At 47.4% G+C, this 26,164-nt stretch overlaps 1 protein-coding gene across 8 annotated transcripts in view; it reads left to right on the top strand.

Moving 5' to 3' along the window:
- LOC144170706 (secretin receptor-like) overlaps positions 1-26,164 on the top strand; it is a 358,512-nt gene that overhangs the window by 178,030 nt on the left and 154,318 nt on the right. Inside the window, exon 1 of one of the 8 annotated variants that reach the window (XM_077700662.1) lies at positions 20,688-21,152. The exons of the other annotated variants lie outside the window; for them this stretch is intronic. Within the exon in view, the coding sequence (XP_077556788.1) occupies positions 21,150-21,152 (3 nt within the window). The 5' untranslated portion in view covers positions 20,688-21,149. Of the gene's footprint in view, positions 1-20,687; positions 21,153-26,164 lie in introns of those variants that run through there. 8 annotated transcript variants of the gene reach the window in all.

Here is a 26,164-nt window from a genome sequence, read left to right as displayed (position 1 = left end):
GCTGCTTCAATAACAAACACACGGTATACGCATTACGTGACACATGTATATTTATCAAGCGGCTCCGGCGCAGCGTCACCAATCGCCTCAGAGCTAAGCAGGTTCTACAGGCGCACACCCGTGTTGCTGCTAGCACGAGACATCGGTTCCACACCCGGCCACCCCTCTCATGATCATCAAGTGGCCCGGGCCGCCACATGCGGAATGGAGGTATCGGCGAAGACGCTGGGTGCGTGGGGTGTGGGAGAGACGCCGGGCAGCGAGCAACGTTCTGTGCACCGTGTGACGTCACTACTCCTCCGCATGCGCAGTACGGCTCTCAAAGAGCCACGCGAAACTGCTCAACCTCGGCCAGTGTAGCTCACGCTACAAAAATTCGTCCTGGTCCAGGATTCAGAAACTTACTCCCCCTTGGGGATTTCCCCTAAATCTGATCATTTTTTTGAAGAATAGTAACGATGAGGGTGAGACGAAAACGTCACAATCGAGTTAAATGACAAGAAACACTGCTTTTGGCGCAACGAACTGCCAGATTTCAGATCCAGAAGCAAGAACAAGTCGCCATCGAATGAACGAGCTGAAGGTATTGGCACGTGCCTTCTCGGAAAATCAAAGACGGAAGTGGTTTCCCATAAAGAAGACCTCGTTGCCTTTATTTCTGTCCCGCTCCCCTCTCACATTCTTCTCTTCTCCTTTCGCTCTCTCTCTTTTTTTTTGCATGCATACACAGTTCTTTATTCCCTCCAATAACACCTCGAGAAACTTTCCGAGTACACGTTCCCGTTCACTGCCCGAAGCAGCAACAAAACGACGCCAGAAAGCCAAGCCGAGGCTTTTGTACGAGCGTTGTAGCTTACGGGAAAGCCGCAATGCGACTGATGCCGGCAATTTCACGACTGCGCCGCCACCCCCTCCGTTATTTCTTCCGTGCCGTCGTTTCTTCGTTGCAACTCCTCGCGCTAGGACACGGGTCGTTGCACAAAGTTTCAATGTGCAGGCGCCCTTCCTGCTCGCTCCGCGAAAGACGCCAGGCGACAGCTGCTCGCGCCAAAGTTAACGCTGGCTGTGCTTTCTGGAGTTTTGCTCGCGCGTCATTCGGGCAACCTTTGGCACAGAGAGTGTGCGACTTCGAGAAATCAGGGAAAAGGGGGAAAGAGGGCTTTCGATTTGTTTAGTGGGCTCTCGTCTGTCGTCGAGATGCTGCAGGGAATAACGAGGTATCCGTATCAAGGCATGTTTTTTTTTTCTTTGGCTGCGGAAGTTATAACCGGCAAGTTACCGCCAGGGCCTGGATGCCGTCGTTTTACAAAGCGGCGTTGCGAACGTTGTAGTGTTCATGGTCTACACTCTATGAAGTCCCCTTAAGGTGTCTTCACCACAGTGCTCCAGATAGACCAATCGAAGTGTCCTAGTGCGCGAACTCGACGAATGACGACGCCGAGCATTCACTTTGAGTGAGAAAGGGCGTCTACGCTGGGACATTGCGTAATGCAAAAACGCCATTCACGCCTTAAGCGCACATGCACTTATTTTAGTCAAATCACGTGATGGGCTTCGTCATTCGCCAAACTTTCACAGTTGGCCACTGCAGTTCACCTGGCGCGCTATGATGAAGACGGCTTACAAGGACTTAAGGTGTACGTCATGGGTATGTGTTCAACCACTTGCTCTGAGTGCATATGCCATCCTTGTTGGAGCGGTTCGAACGTGTCTTTGGACGCCAGGCATGCTGCGAAGAAAGGAGGCATTCGAGTTTGCAGGACAGTTACGGGTCATTTCTTAAATCACCGAAGTATCGTAGTATGAAGATCACGAACAAACGGGTACAAGAATACGAAGTCACGATCGTTTTGGATAGAAAATTCGGCGTTATTTATTTATTTATTTATTTATTTATTTATTTATTTATTTATTTATTTATTTATTTATTTATTGTTTGTTTGTTTGTTTGTTTGTTTGTTTGTTTGTTGGTTGGTTTGTTTGTTTGTTTGTTTGTTTGTTTGTTTCAACAGGGTCCTAGTTTACGCCTTGGATTGCAATAATTAGTGTAGGAAGCAGCGCGACAGGATAGGCTGAGGGACGGTGATGGTCCAGGAAAAATATGCTGTTAACATAAGGAAGCTTGGGTTAACGTGTTGCCTAAGCGGGCAAGCATCGTGTAATTAATTTTAGAAAAATCCTTACCATTTTTTCCCAGCCGTTATGCTTTAAAACCGTGCGACCACCGGAAGCTGCTAGTGATATATTATCCTTTTTAGCAGCATTTTGCTTTCATTTCGTAATAAATGAAATGCAACTCGTGACCAACAGAATTTCATTGATACGGATAGATGTCCCAACATTGAGAAAGTTCGGTTTCGATAACCATCTGAGCGTTGCTCCCTGTACCAGGAGCGTTCGGATCAACTGGTGGTGAAGAGCCCTCTGGGAGTCCCTCCGTGTAGTGGTGGCGGAAAACGAAAATGAGCAAAAAAATAGACGCGTATATATGCTCATTTCGTTCCAAATGTCGACAAAAGACGACAGTCTTTGTCGATATTTGCCAAGTAAATGCCTCCCTTCGCTTCCCCGCTGACCTCTTATGCTGTTTCTCTTGCGTCGCTCTCCTCCCATGGTAGACACGCTAAAGGTTTGCTCCAGTCAATTTAAATTTAACCCGTTCCGCTGCTCCAGGCCGGGTGCCTCGATGCCAGCGCTGCCGTGCGGCGAAGCGCGTGAATTGAGGCGCTCTACTTCAACGTTTATAGAACCACGTTGCCCTAGTCTACGTCGTTCCAAGCAGAATGTGGAACCTATCTAGTAGAACCTTTCGTAACTGGTGCCACTTGATTTTTTAAAATGGCACCAGAAGCTATAGTGGCGCGGGCGACAACAGGCGGCAGAGTGAATTTTTTTCTGCAGTGGATGTAGTATTTCGTTTCGAAAAATCAAGCATCTAGGAATTTTTTTATTAAGGAGCACTGCAAATATCGCTTATGCATTGTTTTTCTGTCTTATATTTGCGTAATGCCTTGTTCTTGTTCAACAATGTTGACAAGTGTGAACATTACACCAGACTCAGACGTTTAGATTTGGTTGCGAGTATATAAGACTATTGCGCAGACCTCGTATCACTTTGGCCGGGTGGCTGAATCGAGTCACAAAGGCAGACTGACAGACAGACAGACAGACAGACCAAGATTTCTGGGTTTAAGTAGCCCAAGAAAGACTAGGGTCTTTAATAAATGGCGCTGGTACAAATTCATTGCTATCTTTACACGGTGACATGACTCATAACTCAGCTGTAGCTGAGGCAACAGAAAACTTCGAACTCCGCCTTTAAAATCGTCTTTTGACTTCACCTACCCTTAAGTACCCTGGCATTTTAGTGAGACTTTTTCTGTCCCATTCCGATCAAAGAAAGGTCTACTACATACCTACCTGTCATAAAACCAGTTTGGGATTTTAACTTTGGTTCTATAGATAAGTCACTGGAAAGATTTATCCACTCCAATCTAGAGCTCCCTTCGTGAACTTGTTTTGTTGAAATGCAGGTAGAGGAGTGTAGTCTCAACAAAATACTAATATTGATAATTACAAGCCGCTCGTCACATGGCTGACCAGAGTGGATTTCTTGCTGGAGGCGCAGAAATAAAAGTCCTGCTAATGGCAGCGCGCAATGCTCATTTGAAACGTACATGAGATGTTTCCCGTGCAAAAAAAGAAAGCCAGCAAACCAAGCAAATTGGCAAGAATGCGCAGGTCACGCCACGCATGAAAGTTGAGATGAAGTGCGTTTTCGCGGGGAAAAGGTGGCGGAAGTTCGGGGAGCAATCCATCGCCCGAAAGGTCTGGAGCCAGAACCAGAAAACAACTCAGCGCCTCCTGGCCAGGGGGGGGGGGGGGGGGGGGGGGGGGGGGAAACGAGGGAGAAAGCGTGCCCGACACCTATATGGGGAAATAAAATGGCCGCGGCGGGCGAAGAATCCCAGCCGTTTCCTGCTATCCACGCAGAAAATGGCCAGAGGTAGCTGCTCCTTTCATGTGACATTTATCTTCCTCGGCACGTGGCATCCTGCTTTTTTTACCTTTTATGTAGGGTATCATAAAGAGGGAAAAATAAATTTAAACGACTATAAACGGGAGTTCCCGACATGGGAGGTATTCGAAGTAGCCCAGAGTTACCTTTATTGCGATCACGTGACCTGTCATCGTGTGATTAAAGACAAGGTCGAGATTGTAGGCAAGGAAAGCAGCACTTGGCTTCTGAAGTCCGAGGTGACGCTCAAGGGGTGGTTTTTTGGGTTCGCAATTAAGGTGCGCTGTTCGAGGAGAAAATGCCGCTGTTGTTCTCATTGCAGAAGACCGTTAGAAGAGAGAGGATCGTATTCACGTTTGCAGAAGGCAGCTGAAGTTTCTTCCTCTAGGAGACAGTGCTCGTTTCTGCAAGCGCATGACGCTTAGGAACAATACGAAGTTTCCCACATTGGTCATGAATTTATGCCACAGGGCTGCGGCTACTTCTATTGTGGCGCTTTACTGCATTAAGCGCACCTCTGGAAGCCCGGCCACTTAAATTTTATGCCGTGTAACGCATTCCTCTTTTCACGTTAACATTGTGCAATACACTTCTATTTTTGTCTTGTGCGTGCCTTAAGCGTTGCGCGCCCTCGTGCTCGAACTTAACTGCCCGTCGCAGAAAGTGCAGCTTTGTCATCCAGCATTCCTTAGAGCCGCGGAACCGCAAGCAGGTCGGGCATGAAATGTTGAAGCCGCAGCTGTATGAAAACTTTGTATTCCTAAAAGAGGACCAACGGTCTATGTACAGAAAAGAGCTTTGGGAACGGGGTAAGGAGCGAAGTTTATAGCGATGATGTCGGATCAGTCTGATGTGTGAAAAGAGTTCTGACGGATCAAGGGAGGTCCCAGGTCCGAGGTCAAAAATAAAGACGTGAAGGGAGACCTGCGGATTTTAAACAAAGAGCCTAGTCGAGCGCGATAAATTAATAAAAGCACAGTCCAACCCTTCTCAAACAACACGTGACAGAAGAAACAAATTTCGTTTAAACTCCCAAGTCGGAACTATAAGAGAGTGTGCAAGCATTCGTTTAGGGGCTGATTTCCGCATATTCACTCCACACCAGAAGCGACGCGTGTACCTAAAGCGTCGTTAATTAATCATGAGTTCCTCTCTTCTAGGAGGCATCACTCAACCGTACCGCTGCACGCGTGTCCGCATTTCACTACGCCGTTCCACAAACTGAGCGAACCTTGTGGTCGCATGACCGGACACGCTGTGGCAAAATGCGACGTGTACAACGTCCACTGATGGTGCCCATATGCCTCGTGTAAGCCTATTAAGCGCATCGTGTTCCGCTTTACGGACAGCGGACGTATACTGGCAGATTTCAGAGGGAAGTAAACTAATGGCTCTATTCTGAGTCTGCCCTCCACTCCATGTCTTTGCTCGACTGTCTTGAGTAGAGCATACGGCAGTCCTTTTACATGAAAATTGCTTTCAAGGATCTCTTGAACTGGAGGCTCCAGTGTAGGAGGGTGTCAAAATATGGGTGTAAGAATGCCCGCGCATAAAAAATTGGTGACGAAGAAACAAAACTCGAAGAGCACTCCTGAACTCGCTTGGCGTAAGGCGAGTAAAACTCGCGAGAAATAGGGATGCAGTAGACAAAATTATCGTTCGAGCATGTAACCCATGCCTGTATGAGGTGCCCAAGTCTGCAGCGGCCCGCTTATGCGGGGATTCATTCGCCGAATACTCCCACTTCTTACAAGGCATAGAATGTCACGGCGGCTTGCAAAATCCTCACAAACGCAGGCGCGTTCTCTTTACGTTAGATACTATGAAACACCCAAAAATGAAGCGCCAGTGTGCACGTACCGAGAGCGACTTTCTTTAAGAGCGATGTATTACAAGGCTTTTTCTGAAGGCGATAGTCTTTCTTGGGCTAGTTAAACGCAGAAATTTTGGTCTGTCTGTATGTCTGTCTGTCTGTGTGCCTGTCTGTCTGTCAATCTGTCTGTGACTCGATTCAGCCACCCGGCCTAACTGAAAAAAAAGCTGCGTATATACCCACAGCCGAATCTAAACGTCTAAGCCCGGTGTCAATGTTGATACTTGTCAATATTTTGAACAAGAACAAGACATTACGCAAATATAAGAGAGGAAAACAATACATAAGCGATATTTGCAGTGTTCCTTTATCAGAAATTCTTAGATGCTTGATTTTTGCGAAACAATATACTACATCCACTGCAGAAAAAAATTCACTCCGTCGCCTGCTGTCGCCCGCGCCACTATAGCTTCTGGCGGCATTGTAACAAATCAAGTGGCGACAGTTATGAAAGGTTAGGTTCCGCGTTCTGCTTGGAAGGCAGTGGAGTAGGGCAACGTGGTTCTATAAATGTTGATGTAAAGCGTCTCGATGCACGCGTGTCTCCGCCGTACGGCAGGGCTGGAATCGAGGAACCCAACCTGCAGCAGTGGAATGCGATAAATTTAAATTGACTTTAGCAAACCTCTAGAGTGTTTACCTTGGGAGGAGCGCGACGGAAGAGGAACAGCATGAGAGATGAACGGGAAAGCAGAGAGAGGCATTTACTTGGCAAATGTCGACTAACGAAAAACTATCGGCTTCTGGCGACATTTGCAACAAAAGGAGCAGATACGCAGATATTAAATGCAGAGCCTTTCAGTAACGCACGATGTCACCCGCGTTGTCCCGTCGTAGCCCGCACCGTCGTTGTCCGCACCCCTCCCCCTACACTATATAAAAGAAAATACTATCCGGCGCCCGGTTTCGATCCCTCGACCCTGCGGGCGGAACGCAATGTACATGGAGCTCTACCCACTGCGCCACAAAGCCGACGCAGAATGGGACGCTATGAACGCGCCTTATATTGTTGACTCATTCAAATTACTGCTGACGAGCGCTCTCTCGTCAGCAGTTGCCACAAGTGCAACAACATTAACGTAACGCAAACTGCTTGACGTCGTGCGCCCCCGGAAATGCTCTGCATTTGATCGTGCCCCTCGCGAGGGGGATGTTTCTCTCCTCACTTTTAAACGTTTCTGTGTAGCATTTCCGTGGTGAGCGTGATGAGGTTGCATGCCGCTTCCGCTAAATGGCTCCACCGGCCTTGCTAGGGCGTCATTTCTGGCGGAGTCGTCTGCTCCGAGCGGTGCCGGCGCTGCCGTGTCTCAAAGCCGTTGTCTTAAAAAAGTGGTTTCGCGCTTTCTCTCGTGGCGCATCTTTTTTGTTGTTGTTGTTATTGTTCACTTGGTTTCTCAAAGACGATATATCTCTTCCTTGGGCTACCTAAACTCGAAAATCTTGGTCTGTCTGTCTGTCTGCCTGTCTACCCGCCTGTCTGTCTGTAGGTCTGTCGATTCAGCTTTCCGGCAAAAAGTAATACTGGTAATACCTGAACGAGAGGCTTATGCAGGCAACACTTCTGCAAACCGCCAAATCTGGAAACATTCTTCCTACTTGTCAACATTGTCCAGAAAAACAAAGTACGAGGCATTTTTGAAGCAAAACTTCACTACTTAAATGGTATTTGCAGTGTTTTTTAATTAAATATACTAGGATGCTAGATTTTGCGAAGGGGAATAAAAAATGACCCGAAAATACAAAAAAGCGCTAGTGCCCGTTCCCGTGGCTAGTGCCTCGTTGCGGTATTCCGAGAACTCCCACAGTAGCGGAAGGTTCAAGTAGATGGCGAGGTAGTAGTGGAACGCGGTAGAATCGCATTGGCTGGAGCAAACCTCCAGCGGATTTAGCGAGGGAGGTGCGAGACGAGAAGGGAAAAGCGTGGCAGAGGCGGGGACGGGGACAGAAAAGAGGCATTTACGTGGCAGCGGCGGCACCGGACTATCGTCTTTCGGATGTGCAGCAACGGTTAATTTCTTTTTGCCCCATTTCCCCTCCTTTCTTTTAAATGCAGAGCATTTCAGTAACTCACGATGTCACCCGCGTTGTCCCGTCGTAGTCCACACCGTCGTTGTCCGCACCCTTCCCCCTACACTATATAAAAGAAAATACTATCCGGCGCCCGGTTTCGATCCCTCGACCCTGCGGCCGGAACGCAATGTACATGGTGCTCTACCCACTGCGCCACAAAGCCGACACAGAATGGGACGCTACGAACGCACCTTATATCGTTGACTCATTCAAATTACTGCTGACGAGCGCTCTCTCGTCAGCAGTTGCCATAAGTGCAACAACATTAAAGGGGCACTGACACAAAAATTTTGCATCTTGTTTTTTTTGTTGCGATAAGTAGCTAGTGACCTATTTATAACCTGTAGAAACCTCATTTGCTTCAGCGTGCGACGGTTGTTTAATTAGAGGCATTTTCAATGCGGCCAGTCGCAGTTTCGGTTTCAGCGAGTGCCGCGAAACGATGGATTTTGTGGATTTTATGTGAACAAAGCTGACCACGTGACCGTCGGAGGGATATCACAGAGCAGAGCCGCCGTAGCACTGTCGAATCCGCATCGACGGCAGTTTCTGCGAATGGCCCCACGTACTGATCTCGTGAGGCGCTTAATTAAAAAGCGACCGTGGATGTGACGCAGGCGCTGCGAGTGCAAATGCTACCGCGGCTAAAGAACGACGCGCGACGCTCGTGACGGTGGGCGGCAAGACGCGGGCAGGGAGCAGCCGGCCGGTCTGCCTACAGCTCCGCCTACAGATCTGTTCGGCTTAGCACGGCGGCGGATATTCGAGTGCCGCTCTCGTGAGCGGTGCAGATGACAATTTTTAATGCAACCCGCCATCGCATCATTAACTCCTTTCTCATGTAAGCCACCATGGTCGGGACTTGGGGACAATTTCTTGCAGCGGTAACAAGCTATCACTCGAGTTACCTGCGCCGGACTGGGCCACTTAGCGGCCGTGGCCGCCGCCTGCACAGCGACCGTGCGGATAGCTCAGTGGGCTTTTCGTGCCTCCGGCGCGTTTTCGCATCCGATGGTAATAAACAGTAATAGAAACAGAGTGCCTGGAATCGCTGTAGAACTTTGGTCGCGGCCAGCTGCAGCCGACGCGCTGACGAAATCACAGCGCCTCCGCCGCCAACGATCGGGTAGTTTGTTGTCGAGAGCAGAAGCTCCGCCCTTCGGCCCTCCCATTGGAGCGGCGAGCCGGGCGAGCCGGCGCAAAACGCCAGCAGTGCGGAAGCGGCAAACACAAACTCGTGACGTGTTTGGATGTTGTTTGTTTACACGGGATGTCGATTGCGCGTGGTCCTCTGCTGGCTGCTCGGTTGCGTTTCGCACACTTCAAAATTGATTTTAAATATGTTCTAGGCTGTATTCGCCGCTGATATTTTGCAGATGATGTATATGTGTTCCCACCAATCTATCTCCGAAGTTATCTCGCCTTCAAAATTTTGTGTCAGTGCCCCTTTAACGTAACGCAAACTACTTAACGTCGTGCGCCCCCGGAAATGCTCTGCATTTGATCGTGCCCCTCGCGACGGGGATGTTTCACTGCGTTGCCATACGAACAGTTTGCCACGCTTTAGTTTCAGTTCTTTCTTTGCTGGGGTGCCGACGAGCGGCGCCACCTCCTCGCATTTTTTTTTTTAGATGCGACGCTGAGAGGAGCATCTCTTGCCGGCGGCCCTGTCCTGCGTCCGTCGTCGTCGTCGTCCGCGTCCGCGTCCGCACAGCCGCGTCTCTCCTCCGCTCACCCCCTCTCCTCTGGCCGTGATAGCGCGCCCTCTCCCCCAACATCTGTGGCACGCGCAATGCGGCGCGCTCTCTCACTCCGTCGGTGGGCGGCGCTGCGCGTGGTGCAAGCGCACTGTGCGCATGTGCAGCGCCCTCTCTCTCCGCGGTCTCCTCTCCTTCGGGCGCACTGCGCATTAAGCGGATTGCCGCGCTCCGGCCGGTCTCTAAGTCGACGGTCATCCCCGCTACGATTGCGCTTTCTCTCTCTCTCTCTCTCTCTCTCTCTCTCTCTCTCTCTCTCTCTCTCTCTCTCTCTCTCTCTCTCTCTCTCTCTCTCTCTCTCATTACCCGACGATTGCTCACGCAATTCGAGTAATCGACCCAACGGAAACGCACAATGGAACCCCCTTCAGCGTCGCATCACACCAGGGTTCCCGCGAGGGGAGGTGGGCGTAATTTTTTATATGTAAGTTGGCTAGCGTTGTGTATATACGCTAAGCTTCCTGCGCTACCAACTGTATTTATTTATTTATTTATTTATTTATTTATTTATTTATTTATTTATTTATTTATTTGTTTGTTTGTTTGTTTGTTTGTTTGTTTGTTTGTTTGTTTGTTTGTTTGTTTGTTTGTTTGTTTGTTTGTTTCAGCAAGTCTACTCTATTCAATCGGAACATCTGTTACCAACAAATCTACAAAAGACATTAAAGTTGCAATTTGTTACCGCGTGTACACGAAGCGGTATTTTGGTGGCCAAGGTTACTAACGCGTTCATCTTTCGCCTACTACACAAATGTTTTGTGCACTCTTTGAAGAGAGAGGGAGAGAAAGAGATGACTAAGCGGTTATTTGGAGCAGGACCGTCCTCCAAAAGAACAAAAAAAGTGACTGACCCCATGACGCTAACATTCTTTTAATCGAAACTTAAGTTTCGCGCAACTTGCACGCACATTTATTAGAAGTTAAACAACCAATTACTACCGGACCAAGAATGCATGAAGCATGAAGCGAGCACGCGGCTTTCACTAGTGAATAAGTTAGCACCGACTACTGGCCAAAGAACGGGCTATAGACTTATAGCGACCGCGAGTGGAATGACATCTCCTGATATTAATATTAAATGCAACCTAGGCTATCATTAGCGAAAACGGCCATGTGTCTGTGACCTGCTGAGAGGGTGCCAAACACTGTAAATGTTTCAACCGTCTAACTCGGCTTCCTGATAAGTGGCGGGCTCAGCAGCGGTACAAATTTCGGCCATACGAGAGGCCCACTCGGTATACAAATGTTTTAGTATCTGCAGGATGCGGTTGGAAGTCGACACTTCCTTTTGTTATGGCTGCACGTCCCGTGAGCATTGGTTTCTTCTTCGCCGAGGAATACGTTGGGGCCTTTGTGCACTGCCGCAAGAACAGATCAGCAGACGTTAATGTCTAAGGAGCATGGCACCATTCCCTTCGGGTACTTTCACAGAATTATAGCAGCCCTACGTTTGTATCGGAAACAATTGGTAGCTACGTGATGCCAATAAAAAGAGTAGACAGAACATCGCGCACATGTGTGAGAAAAAAAAGACGAAAGGATTAAAGCTGAAGTTGGGCCGCAGTTGGGGAGCAAACACGTAAGCAGGTAGCACGTGCTTTTCATCCTTTCGTTACCATTGCCTCGTCGCTCCCCCTCTCCGTCGCTCCGTCTCTCTTGCTGTTCTCGTTCCCTCTGCCTCCTTCTATAACGGATGCTACTGAAGACTGCTCCATTCAATTTTCCCGGGATTTCGCTGTTCGCTAGCCATCCGTTGAAATCTTCTCTTTCCATTGCTCTTGAAACAGCTCGACGATACGTTCTTACTTACTTTTACATCACCCGTCCTTCTTACGCGGTTTCGTACAGCGTTTTTATTAAAAAGAAAACAGTCCTACACCTGTTTTTGATTAAAGAAAACGTTAGTACTGTCAGTTCCCTACTTACGACTTTCTGCAAGTGTGCCTAATGTTTTTTTTTTATTTCCTGAACATTGTTGAAATGTATATTGCATGCTGCCAGTTTCAGTATTTCGAACGGTTTTGCAATAATGTGCTTTCTCTAACACTCTTTCAACTTATGTCAGGGCGGCCAAATCGAGTGACAGACAGACAGACAGACAGACAGACAGACAGACAGACAGACAGACAGACAGACAGACAGACAGACATTTTCCAATTTAGGCAGCCTTTAGAGGGTAAAAAATCTGGAGATAAAAAAATCTGCAGAATTTCAGAGAATTGTATACTAATGCATCTACATTGTCAGTTCTTTACAGCCAGATTGGACTATGAGTAGCCTTATACGTTCTGTTATTGAGTTGTAAGCTTCCTTTTGTTTGTTTTCGAGAATGACGTAAATGTACACCATTATACGCCTCGAGCGCTGCCTGTAGGGGCGCCACTGAAATCCCCCTAGCGGCCCGTTTTGAAAGCAGCCGCGGGAGTCTCCGCCCCGCTTCGCACTGTCGCCGCTGCTTTTGCGGCATGTTCACGACTGAGATTTATCGTTTGTTGGCGTTGGAAATTTATGTTTATGTCGATCAGTCACTCTGTTCGCAAACGGGGTGTGTTTACGAGAGTGTAAATGTTTCTGACGCGATCTCAGTGTGGTGCATTCGGCCTGCATGAGTGCCAAGTGTGTTTCACAGGCCAGCGTCGCGGAACCGGCGTATACATGGAGCTGATTGTGGTTGCACTGCCCTGAAATTTACTAACAGTGCCTCTGTAACCAGCGTTTCCTCAGATGTTCACGCTACGGTTATACAATACGATGTAAATCAGTTTTGTGCGCTAACATAATCTAGGGCAGCACTAATTCCAGTTACGTTTGCCAATATCGTATACCTCATATATTGATCACCACCATTTACGAGCCACTGTGTCTTAATTTCGCGAACATTCAACTAAAGTACGATGGATAATGCAGAATTATACTCGGGAACCAGAGCACGACAAAAGGTCGCCTTGTCGTGAGGTTAGCGCCCGTAAACATTCATCTGCTACATATATCCTCCGCGAGCAGCGCGGATGCAGGCTTAGAATAGCTATCCGCGTCCGCGACTAAACGCTTCTTCGAAACATCGCCATATGGCACAGGGAGCCTGCAGAATAAAGAACAAACTGAAATCAGAGGGCCTTATCAGATACCACACTCTTCCAACGACACCTTCCATCGTTTGTGAACTGCCTACCCTCTATACTTCCAAAAATGCGTCCGTCGAACGATCAGCAGTTCGTTGAAGTCGAAAAACAAAAGGAAGTGAACGTGACATTTGTGTGTGTGATTACTAAACGTTCACTGCTTGATTTCGCTCCGCATTTGTGCACGTACAGCATCCCCCTCCTCTCCCTCCTCCCATGTCTTGCGAAATAGGAGTGCATTTCGCGTCTAGTTTGGTCTGGCGAGTTCTACATGGCTAAAGTTTCGACGAACGTCTTTAGCATATCAGAAGATGCACTGGGTTTTTTCATTCCCGTTGGAGCTCTTCTCTTTCTTCTGGACTTGCACAGCATTTATTTTTGCGTGGTTTCATTAACGTGGTTTCATTTCATAAGGCGTGAGTGGGCCCATATTTAATGAAGCACAGCCTTGTAATATACTTAACATTTTCGCATTGCTTATATTCTCAGAAAAGCATAAGTTATTGTCCGGGATTGGGTAATCACATTTCCGAAACATATTTTTCTGCGGCGTATATATTCGAAACAAAGCCGCATTCGTTGTCCGCGCAGCAAAACGAAACGAACCTCACACTGTGCATGTATCAGGCCTAAACGAGGCGACAGTGGAATTCACTTGTGCCTGACGTACTCGGAGGTGACAGGGGTGATACGCTGCTGCCGTCGCCGACGCCCAGAAGAGCGACGACGAAGCGCACAGAACTGCGTCCCTTGGCAGCTCTTGTTGGCGTTCTAGTATTCCACGAATACTTTTTAGGTGACCTGAACGTACCCGTTGCTTATAGGCATCACCATAACAAGTTTTATTGGGCGCAGAAATGCGAAAAGAAGCGAAACAGAACCGAAACACAGCAGGAGCCCCTATCAGAGACGCAGCGCAAATCCCGTAAACGCCGCGGAGAAGCGGCGGCAGGCGGCGTAGCGATCGCGAAGCTCGAGGCCTAAGCACTTTAGCGCGTTTGCTTAGTCGCAAATTTTTTTCCTCATTTACGAGGCGTAGTGCAGGGTTGGTCCGTTTTTAGATTTTTGCATTGTGGTTTTTTATTTCGTCATTCGTTTTCACGGTTTTTATTTTAGTCTTACTTTTTTGGAGAAGATGTATAACATGCATATTTTTGATTTTTTAGCTCGGTTTTGCAATTTTCGTAATGCTTTCTATTTCTTGTATGTTTTGGTTTTTCGAAATTTTGTTCGACCGATTATCTTCATGTATACCGCTATCACGATTACATAGGTTACTTTCACCAATTATGCCATTTTTGTGGAAATGCAGGACGTTACACGGTTGGCTCATTTAGCTTTTTTTCATTCATAGTAAAAATAGCTAAATGGTTTTAGCTAATAGATGGATCCTAGCCATTGACAGCAAAGCTGTCTATGGTTATAATTCAGCAGATCGTTTCCGGCAACAGAGCGATGTAGACAACAATCGCGCGCTAGCGCAGCGCCAAGTTGCGGCGCTCACTCAAATTCCCTTTATCGTAAAACTGTGTGTGGCAAACGTGTTACTTCCGCCAATAATGCATTTTTGTGGAAATGCATGGCGTTACGCGGTTGGATCATGTTCGCTATTTTTTCTTCTTGATTCCCAGCATTCTTTTCCGGATTTTTTTTTTGTTTTTTCTTCGGTTTGTGGAAGAGGAGTGTAAGGGGTATTTTTGATTTCGTTCAGTTCATATATGTAGAGCTTTTTGTTTTTTTATTATTTGTATGTCTGGGCTTTCCAAAATTCCGTTTGAGAAATTATCTCGATTTACGCTATTATACCGACTAAATGTCTTGATTATGGCAATTATTAATTTTTGCGGAAAGCAGAATCAGAATCAGAATAACAAAAAGATTTTATTTGTTCATTGATAATGTTCACATGAGTGACAATACAGAACGAGGTCTCAGAGTCAAGGGCCGAAAGGGGACCTTGTCTTAGTTAGCGCATAGTCTATGGTATATGAAATATTGGCAGTAGATCAAACAAATCAATAAAATTTACACATTTTCAAGGGTAACAGAAGACATGCAGTTGCATATTGACAACAAAATATTGCCAATGTGGTTACGACTGTATAAAAAGTTCAAGAAGACCTCTTTTAGATACATGCAACGACGAAGAGAGTTTAATGTTAGTTGGCAGGGAATTCCAAAACACCAGAGCGGCAAAGTGGGCAGTTTGTTTTCCATAATTAGAGTGTGCAATACGCGATAGCAAATTATGATGAGAGGCAAACATAGTGAAATTTAAGTTAACAAGACTTGAACGAGTGAAAAAATTCAGTGGTACCATGTTATTTAATAACTTAATCAACACGATTGTCAGAGTATATGTCTTTGAAATTAAGGGCGTTAGGCGGTCCTGGATGGGGAGGCGGGAGGGGGGGGGGGGGGGGGGACTACTCGGCAAAGGATGCTACGCATTCAAAAAATACATTCGTTATTCTGATTAGCTCCACAAAATGAGGTGCAGTCTCCAGGTCTGGAAGCGGAAGACTGCTCGGTCCCTGCGTATAGACTCCCGAACGCGGCCGCTTCTGCGTAGCATCACCAGACACCTCGGCCGGGCTCCAGAGGCAGAAGGAGAACGGGCCGGTTTCCTTTTCTGCCCTTCCGGCGCTGGAAGACCGTGGGATAACGCCACACCGAGAACAAAACGCGGAACACTTGTTTTGTTTGCTACAGTTTCCTGTAGTCTGACTGCGCATCGGTGAATGTGTGCGCAGAACCGGGTGTTTGACTCTATGTCTTCGTGCTTGACGGGATTACAATTCGCGTCGTTCTGCCTTAGCAGCCGAATCTCCCTTCATAAAGTATACAGTCGGATCTGACCTGTCTGACACAATTTTAAACCTTAAGAAACATTATCCTGAAAGACTGTTATTGGGGCGGCAGCCAATATATGTCGGATTTGCGAACTAACCTTACTGTAATCGTGCTTTGTTGAGTGCAGTAGGGTGCCACAGAGAATAACTATGTGTTTGGGATCAAGCTAGCGAACTTTCACCTGCTACTTCCTATGTCTGTATTATCCGAGAATATACAGGGCGTAAAACGTGTCTTCTAAAATCGGTTTCCGGGCTCTCTTATACAACGGCGCTTTGAAGGGACGCGACGCCAGATGCCCAGAATTATTAACGAGTGCGTGGCGCGAGCACGTTTTCTGTTGGAAGGCTTCATGGACACTTGCCAATTCGTAGGAAAAAAATGTCATAGTTGTTGTCGATCCGCTCGATCCCCTCTTCCTGCTACCAATGAACTTACTTCAGCTCCGTCACATGACACCGATTTCATGATAGTGCCGTGTAACAAGCTTTTGTACGCATCCTTCCATTAATGACGCACGCACCACGTGGGAGTATTTCATCGACTGGCGTCATCCCATCCACTTTCGTCGTATAGTAGCTAACGCTCGACACCTTATGGAGGGGGGAGGGGGGAAGGGAAGAGCAATTCAAGCGTAAACCAGTTCATATGTTCCTTGATGTTCCAGACCCACCAGATCGTCCCCAACTATTTTGTAGACGAACATAAAGGGGACCGTGGAACATAGATTTCAATGATACAATTGGAAATTTCTGCCTATTTATTTTACATATTGCAGACGTAAAAGTGGAAGTGCTTTGCGTATCCCAGCATTGCCATATGGCGTCGGTTCTCCTTGTAGAATTTCATTTTCTTCCTCATTGTGAAAGGTTTCGAAGTGTTAAGAAATGAATGTCTCCAGAAAACTACCAGTAAAATGATTTTTTTTTTCAGCCAGCGTAACCGCCTGTTCCTTCGCCGATTTTTATGAAGTGTACATAAACCGCGAGTTCTTTTTACGCATAAAAGAACTGTTGTGGACATCTATTGAGCTGCACCGTCCATGTCCCGTAAATGTGTACCGTAATATCTAAAACTAGCCAATTCTGAATTGCACCCTCCAAGATTGACATAAAATGTACAAATGTACACTATTCATACGTGGCGTGCATGTTTTGACGCCGGCGTAGATGATTTCTTCCAAACGGCGGCTTCGGTATCGGCTAGAAAATGACGCGCGACTCCCACGCGTCAGGAAGTGGCACCCCAATCTCATTGCGTTTTTCCAAGAGTGTAACAGAAGAAAAATCTAAACACGACTTTTGAAGCGTGTCCTGAAAGTTTTTGGGAGGGTGCGGCATGTTATATTGAGTGCGTCTTGTTCGCACTCGGAGACTTCAGAGGCGCCGACGCTTCACGCTTCAGGTCAACTTCGGGCGTCCCCGAGGGCCGCCTTAGGGCAGGCGAACCGTGTCGATTTCTCTCGCAGCCGCCAGCCGCGACCTGCGGGTAGACGCCGCCGTCTCGTTAAACCATCGCCGAAACGAACCGATTAACGCTCCGCGGGCTTGAATGGAGGCCAGAGCCGCCCTCGCTCCCAAGCGGCCACAGGCTCCAATAACGGCGCCGCGCGTGTCATCGGATCCCCGGGTACGTATGCTAACACGCCGAGCGGGAGAATTAAAGAGGGCCGCGAAGCGTGCGTCGGGCAGGTGATCAGTTAACGAATTACGCCGCGCGTTCATTTATCGCCCCAGTGTGGCAGCGGAGCGGCCATTGCGTGGCGGAGCGGGTTCTGCCCGCTCTGAGTATACGGCCTCGTAAAGCTTAAACGAGCCACCGTCGAGCACCGAGGCCTATCACAGGCCGCGATGCGGAGCAGGTGCTGATCCCGTCGCTCAGGAGGGAAATGGTCGCAGCTTTGTTAGCGCACCGCTTTGTTGTATACGCTTTGAAAAGGCTGGTAACGGAGGAAGAAAAGCAAGCGCAGCTAAGCGTGGGAAGTCGCGAGTTGCTGTTATCGCTGGAAAGTCATCAATCGGGAAAGCTTGTCCAATTCCTTACACTGAAAAAAAAAAGAAAAAGTACGGGAATTCGGAACCCCAATACATTATAGGAGAGTCGCTTTGATAGTGTACGAACGGGAAGGCTAACCATTAGCATTACGAAAGCGAATTAAATGACAACTCGATGTAAAACGCCGATGCTAGGTGAAGGTTAACAAGTTTTATTTGCAGTTTGCTGGGGTAAAAGTGCTTTAAGTGTCGTCTGCTGACTTAAAACGCCTTAAATAGGGATATTTTTAAACGTATCGTAGACATAATAGAAGTTTGTCGTGTTTAACAAAACTAATTCAATTAGCGGAAATGTACTATTGTCCATATTTCAGCTTTTCTCATCAGTAGCCAAATTTTGTTCGAAGTGGTTTAATCTTCCCCCGCTAAACAAATTTATCGGTACTGGGTGCATTTCTTATGCCGAACTTTAGCAGGAGTTAGCGGCCGCTTCTATGTGTGGGCACGCACTTTTTAAATGGAGCGAATGGTCTCGTTTCATGTCACGCAAATAGCGAACAATGAAAGCCCTTAGAAAATTCATTTTTCACAGACTGCGTCAATTTCAAGGTTGTACGCCACATAAATCAACATTTTTTTTTGTTAAGCCAAGTTTTCTTAGAAGTCAGTTGTGAATCACTACAGGATGTAAAAGTTGAAACAAACTGCTTTCCGTTAAACATAGATAGCATGAACATATTATTTGGATGTCTTCTTACTGCCTTCAAGGCTACTGCCGTTACTCTAAGAGTTGTCGAGATTGAAAGAATAAAATGTCAACTTTTTTACAGGGGAAGCTACTTATGCTATAAGCCCCCTCTTCCTTAGGAGCGTGTCTGTAAGTGTCACGAAAAAGAAATTAAGTGGCCCTATGGCACTCCATCATGTCAGGGAGGCAGACTTGAGTGTCCCAAATGCGTGCGCCCTTTTAGCAGTAGAGAGAGAGAGATAGCGAGAGAGAGAGAAAGAGAGTGCTAGAGAGAGAGGAGGAGGGGAATGAGAGAGGGAGGGGTACACACGATACTTGACTTTTCATCAGCCCCGCCGCAGCGATGCGCCAGTGGTTACGCAAGTTACTCAAACCGACGCAGCCTGCGTTTCTCCGAGCAGTGGTGTGCGTGGGGCAGGCACTCCGAGCCTGACTGTCCGCGCCACTCCAGCCCACCCGAGGCCATGGAAACACTTCCGCAAACGCTGTTTGCTCCAGAAAGAACATCTGATGGTTGGTTGCACGCATGGATTTGGCCGGATGACAGATTTCGTAATATTACATTTAGAGCACGGAAGGTGGCGATGGCCGTAATCAAGCTAAAAATTGATCAGGTCACTGTAATTTGATTAGCATGACATCAGTGTTGCAAATATGAGGCAACGATATCGTGGCGCCAGACGCAACCGGCTAGTGCCCGTCGCCTTGAGAAACGGTGGTATCGGTGCTCGCTCATTTCGGGAACGTTCCCAAAAGGCGATGATGACAACCGCACTCCTTCACCTGCATAAATTTCGACGCTTTCTTTCTTATTCGTCGTGGTTTTCGTCAGTCTCTGAAACGTCTGATTTGAAAGATATTTACGGCGTCGGATTAGCTCGAATGTGTCGGCCGTATCTTCTGCGTGAAGGTTACAACTCACATAAATAAACTGGCGAAGCTGAGTCGCGTTCGCCTGGCGATGTTGAAGCGGAGAGTGCCGCCACAGGTGGCTCAAAATGGCTCTACCACTGGTACTGGGACATAAGAGATGGTTCGTGGGATGAGTTTCGATGAGTTCATCTAAGGTACTGCGAAATCCCAAACGTGGGAGTTTTTGCGTCGAGGTGCGGATGCGTTGTCCCATTGCTATGCTTGCGTGTGAGGGTTCCACGGGTTATCCTTTTCAGTCTTGAAGAGTGCGGCGTAAGGGGTAGAGTAAGCAACCATAGAGACGAAAGGCGTGGACTTGCCTAAGTACACCCGCCTGTCACATGCCTCTCGTTGTTTTCGGAGCGATCGAGCGGATCATGGGGGAGACCTGTTGCGGTGTGTGCTTAAGTGTAGTAGCAGTCCTGGATGTCAGAGTGATCCGTCTGGAAAAGATTGATTAATGGATTGATTGATGGTAGGGTTTAACGCGCCGACGCAACGCAGGTGATGAGGCGCGCCGTAGTGGAGGGCTCCGGATCAATTTTGGCCACCTGGGGATCTTTAACACACACCGAAATCTTGAACACCCGGGCGTTTTTGCTTTTCGCCCGCTTGGAAAAGAAAGAACAAAATCCTGACTTGTGGAGTGCGGACATACAAAGGAATGCTCGTGTGTAGAGATGTGGTTGGCGACCGAAGAGGGAGTTTCTTGAGTGGCGAAATGATTTGCCACTGAGATTTCTGCTCTGCGAACTTGCGCTTCCCCTAACACCTCATTCGAGGGTGACTGTTTTTGTAGCATAATATAAACAGTAAGGATGGATTCGAAGAATTGACGCGACATATAACATAAAGGGTGCTTTCAATATCATATTCGCGAGGCTCAGGGTTTAAAGAAATCTGAATAATCAAAACTACTTTCTTCTGAGCCTCGCATTGCCTCAAATGTATGCAGGCAGCGAGGCGGCCGATTCTTTTTCGGTGCTCGCACTTCGCCGTTTCGAAAAAAAGCAGTAATCTTTTCGCAACAACAACAACAAAGACAAGCAAAAATTATTCTCCTAAAGTAATTATAAAGTAACCCGGCGTAGCAACAGCAACAGCTGTTGGCGTCGCATGGAAGCGCGCGTTGGCTACTGTTTTCATTACAATGAGTAATACAACAAGACGCAAAAAAAAGCCGCATTCGCTCTCCTCGCAACAAACTCGACACACACACACTCTCCAATGCTCTCCTCCTTTTTTGAGTTTTGGAAGCACGCCAAGACAGCGACGAAGCATGTCGCTTTTGCATCTTTCTGCTTGCACACTCCCTCTCTCGCGTTCTCTTCTTTCACGCCGCCGATGCTCCGCAGCGAGAGACCGCGGCGACCAACAAACAGCGCTGAGCGCGACGTGACAGTGACGAGAGTCTTCACTTGCCACGACGTCCAAATGTCGGTGAAACGATGATCTTTGACGCAGAGGACCCTGACATTTCCAGGGGCCGTGCACAGCTCGGCAGAATATTCGGATTGCCGCCCGCTAAGTTCGTCTCCTGCCAAGATACTCGAGCGCTGAAATTATCGCCTCACCTTCTGAGATTTGGTTTTCCGCATGGTTGCGACGAGTGTTTCCTGCAAGTACCCCGCCCATGGCAGCGGTGCCAGTGCGACCGGCATGTGCAGCGCAGCGCTCCGCATTGTAACGTGCAATGAGAGTGCCACGTGCAAAACGCACCTCTGGATTTCTTCCGGCCGAGCGTCGTTGTGAACAGCAGATTCTTCCGGCTGAAGGCTCACTTCCGGTTGGAATCCCCTGCAATGGTGAGCTGTCAATGTCGGAAATAGGAAGTGTATACAACGTAGTCACACTTGACTAATTGCACTCAACTCTCGGTACTGCAATTATGTTTTAAAATGTGCAGCAATTCAAGGTAATCTGGAGAAAAGCTTTGTGACAAGGCGAAACAGTTTCTGCTTCTTAATGAATCCCCCCACCCCCATTGTCTTGCTTAGATATCGCACTATACTGTAAAAACTATAGCCTTTTTTTCTAAAAGCAAACGAGCCAATGTCTGTCTGACGTAATACACCACTGGAAGAGCAGTTTGCTGCGTTGGAAGCTCGTAGTCATAGTTAGAGCCAGGTAAGCAGTGAAGACATTGTCACGTCTTTGTGTATGACATTTTTTTATGTTTTTCTACAAGTTCCGGGAAGCCCGAATAGTTTAACGTTTGATCTTGACATTTTCAACGCCCAGATACAGCATTTGCAGCCACGTATAGCGACTGAATTGGTATTTTAGTACCAACTCCCGTCCAACCAAACAGCTACGAGTCACGTGAAAGCTAGAAAACACGAGTAGGCGTGGTAAATGTTTTTTTTTTCTGTAATACTTGCGCTTTATGTAAATGTGACTTGCAAAGAATGCACCATAGAGTGTCAGAAGGGAAGGCCGTGTGCTCTTGAACCACTAGGTCGTAAGTTCGGTTCCCAGCCACGGCGGGCCTGCTGTTGTGATGGAGGAGAAGAGAACCAACCAACCAACCAAACAAAGAAACAAACCGACAGACAGACAGACAGACAGACAGACAGACAGACAGACAGACAGACAGACAGACAGACAGACAGACAGACAGACAGACAGACAAGCAAGCAAGCAAGCAAACAAACAAACAAACAAACAAACAAACAAACAAACAAACAAACAAACAAGCAAGCAAACAGACGACCGTGTATGAGAGAGATTTCAGGGCATGCCAAAAGCCTTAAGTTGCCTGAATTATTAATCTCCAGACTTCCGCTGCGGTGTTCCTTGAAGTCCATGTTCCAATTTGCAAAACGTAAAAGCTGTATTCGAAATTTAGTCTAGTAGGAATGATTTAAACGAATATCCAGTGGTACAAAAAAAAACTGTAAAAGACAAATGATAGACTGGACATGCTAATGCCGCTCAGTATACACTTCTTGCCTAATTTTGAGAGTTGGGCACTGCACAAACACAAAAATAAGAACCGCACCAGGCGCCACATTACGGGTTAGCACTATACCGTGAAAACTAGCGCGTCATAAAAGGAAGAGACCAATAAGGCTAGAGCATGGATGAAATACACAGTACACACAAACGGTTCCTGACAATGAACGCGCTCCGACAGCGTCAACTAAAGCAGGCAGCTGGTTAGCTAATTGAACTAATCTTTGTGCCTTCCGGTACGTTCTGCAACCGAGCATCCACACGCAAGACACGCACGAACACAATTCATGGTGTAATCAATTTCAAATGGTGTCGCCTAAGCCTTATTAATGGTGACTACATCGTTCAGGTGTTAACTCCGGCTTAGTTAGAGGGAAAAAAAAGAAAGCTCACTTTTTCGACAGATTTTGGTTGGACGCTATACAGCTGGCGCGAACCTTAACGCGCTTTCTTTATTTATTAAAAAATTACTCCGCACTACCTTCGCTTTTTTTTCTTCCGTGCAAGCTATAATTTAGGCTTAGCTCATTTTACTTTAAAATGGGAAGGCCGAAGCTGCTCAAGGTGTCCTGTTCTGTCTCTCCCAGCATTATCTGCTCCAAGATAAGCGGCGAGGAATTGGCTTCTCGCAAGGGCGTGCCCGTAATTAGCTTTCGCATGCCCGGGCGTAGGTTCGTGTTTGTCTTCACCTTGTACTCGCACGCGCCCAACTTATCAAAGGCGTTCGACGTAACATTAGTGCTGCGTTCTTGGCGTTGCGCTGGGACCGAAGTATTGGCGACCGTAAATTGACAAAGATTGTAACCTGGCGGCGACGTACGTGTTCGCCGAAATGCCAGAACAGCGGGGTTCCATTTTCGCCGGCCTTTAGGTGCAAAAATGGCTGGTTATATCTTCAATTCCTTACTTATGCGTTCAGACGTGATGGAATTTTTTAACTATTGCCTTGACACTTTTGAAGCAGCTGTCCGTGAGACACGTCACGCAACCCTGCAGGGCTGTTGCCGAATTGCAGAAAAAGAAATGTCGAATATTTTCTCAACATTTTTTTTTTCAGAAAGTGCACACATTGTACGTATTTACGTCGGGAAGATCCGGTGGCCTAAATGAAGTCGTTAGGGAAATTGATTATTCTCCAGGGTATTTGATTCTTTTCAAGCGAAGCTTGTATTGACTGCTCACTTGCGTCGTCAGTGGTGGCGTGCGCCGAAGCACCTTACAGAACAGCCAACTCTATCCACGTGCTCTAGCGACGACGATGACGACGACGATGTTACTGATGCACTTCCAGTGCTTTAAGTGTTGGCACATATATACCCAATAGAGGATTGGCCTGGGATAAAGTGTTGGCTGTGACAGCTTGGGCGCAGCTGGCGCGGAAACGCGCGGAAGTGTCGCGCTATATCACGCCACAATAGGAGCCAATCAGCTTCGTCGGTCGCATCACGCCATATAGACGGTGCGGTCACTCGCTCTCGTCGGGCAGTTCAACTCCTACCACGGCGTGAGTAGGCCGCGCGTGGTTCGCTCCGCGGAGGGGGCAATAGCCATTGAAGAAGGTTAACCTTTCCGATAATTGGAGAAGAATGATCTAAAATAACGTGTGCCAAACATCTGCGTGTCGGTGAAGCTTCGTGAAATGAAAGGGTTTCGTTGTAATCGATCGATGCTTTCGCGTTTTTATTTCGTCATTGCCTTTTGAGTTTGGCAGAAGTGTTTTCGTTTTCTTTTTGCGGTGATTGCGTTTAGATTTTGATTGTTTTCGCTTAGGCCATGTACCCACCGCGTTGGCCCAGCGATTAGAAAAAAAAAACATCATATGGCACATCACCGTCTGCGGGTGATACGAGATATCGTATACCATGTGGATTCAATTCAAATTCCTTCGTAAATGTTCTTTTGAGGAAATCCCAAAATAGTATGGCATGCTTACAATTTATGAAGTACAGCTCAATCGCTTACGGTACATTGTTCAGGCGACAGTTTACAAAAGACACAAAAATATTCCGGTTGTGCAGCCACGTCTTAACAGGCAAAGTTTCGGTGTTCAATTAGAAGAAGAACGTTTTTGCTGAGGGAAAAAGCGGCATATTGTGGACCCATAAGAGCACATCTTGTCCAGACAAGTTAGAATAAATAGTTCTATAGAGTGGAGCTGGGAAAACCATGGAAATTAGGTTTTTGTAAAGATTAACCCAATATACAGTGAACATATATTCCGGGAAAAAACTACCCAACAAAGACCGTATTGAAGTGTACACTTCATACATAAACATCCCAAACAAGGTCTGGTCGAGAATGATGATGAAACAACAAGGTTGGGACCCGCCGTGGTGGCTCAGTGGCTAAGGCATTGTGCGGCTGAGCACGGGGACGCGGGTTCGATTCCCGGCCGCGGCGGCCGCTTTTCTGATGGAGGCGTAAAGCAAAAACGCCCGTGTGTGCGAGATTTAGACACACGTTAAAGATCCCCAGGCGGCCAAAATTAATCCGTAGCCCTCCACCACGGCGCGCATCATAGTCTGCGTTGCGTCGGCGTGTTAAACCCTATAATCAATCAATTAATCAACTCAGGTCAAGCATCACGTGAACCCCTATTTCCCGAGGGAAGGGGTTACAATTTTTGGGGGCGGGTTCTGGCTTGGAAGCTCGCTGTCAAATTATGTACACTTCATGAGTTTTTTTTCTTTCCCATTTGTGCATCCCATTTAGTCTTCTCGGCTTCACGAGGTTGATTTTTAGCGACCTGATACTCCGCGCTCACATTGTCCTTCCAAACTTTAACTTGTATGGGCGGAAGTCACTAAGGAATTTTCCAAATCGATGCGGCAGCCCAGTGGTTCTGGGTGTCGCGTGTTTTCTCATGTTGATTGGAGCTGTGGATGCAATGCTATGTATATTCAGTACCATGGCGGAGCACGCACGACTGCGGCCGAAGCATTCCCAGGTGCCGAAAACAGGATTTGCTTGGGCTGTGCATGTGGTAAGGGGTGTGAGGCAGCTGGCAAGGATTCACGATGAGCAGCCAACATCCGAACTTTTTTCTGCAGACCCCCATCAGTCAAGCCTCATAAACGGAAAAAACAAAACATCCCTTTCTACGCGTGCCGTTCGGCAGCACATAAGTGTCATTTTAACCGCAATCGTGAATTCTGCCCGGGGCGGCTATTTCAACACGGTCGCCAATGAGCGCGTGTTATGCCGGTGATTAGTATGAAGCGGACGACTGCTGCGGACGTAATGCTGTCGCTTGTCGCGAAGTGTTGGCGTCGGCAGCCAATTTCCTGACCATGGTAGTGGCCTCGAGTAATTGGGCTCATTATTAAACGCTGTTTACGACCTGAGGAATTGACGCGTGCTTGCGAGTACATTAGACCAGGGCGTTTGCTGAAAGTAGCATTTATGTCCCGACAAAAATCTTCACGAGAAGGCCACCCGCTGGCATAAATTTCTCGTTGATGTAAGGGGACGTTTGGATCATTTTCGAAAAGTAGGGACATACTCTGATACCAGCCATGGAAACAAGCAGTTAAACGCTGCGGTTGGTACTTATCCAAACGTGCTACCTTTGGTGGTACCCATGATCAAACCCGTGTTTTTTTAGGAATTTTCCCGCGAGCAATACGAGTCAGGAGCGTTCTTACGTGCGAAACCTGAGAGCGAGGGTACCTTCAACTCACCGTTCATTGGCTGAAAGCTCCCCTCAGCAGCCCACAACGCACTCTGATTGGCCGAGAGTCGAAACGTGAAACTTCTTTATTTCACATGAATGAAGCGAACGAAACGTGAATAACGTAAATAAGGGGAAGACAGCGCGTTTCGAAGAATTGCGTGCTGAGCTGAACACCGTACCGTCTAAATG

This window comes from Haemaphysalis longicornis, unplaced genomic scaffold, assembly GCF_048455015.1.
Source record: "Haemaphysalis longicornis isolate Haplotype H1 unplaced genomic scaffold, Haemaphysalis longicornis Haplotype H1 scaffold_2, whole genome shotgun sequence".
Lineage (NCBI taxonomy): Eukaryota > Metazoa > Arthropoda > Arachnida > Ixodida > Ixodidae > Haemaphysalis > Haemaphysalis longicornis.
This window is presented reverse-complemented; position numbering and strand designations above follow the sequence as displayed.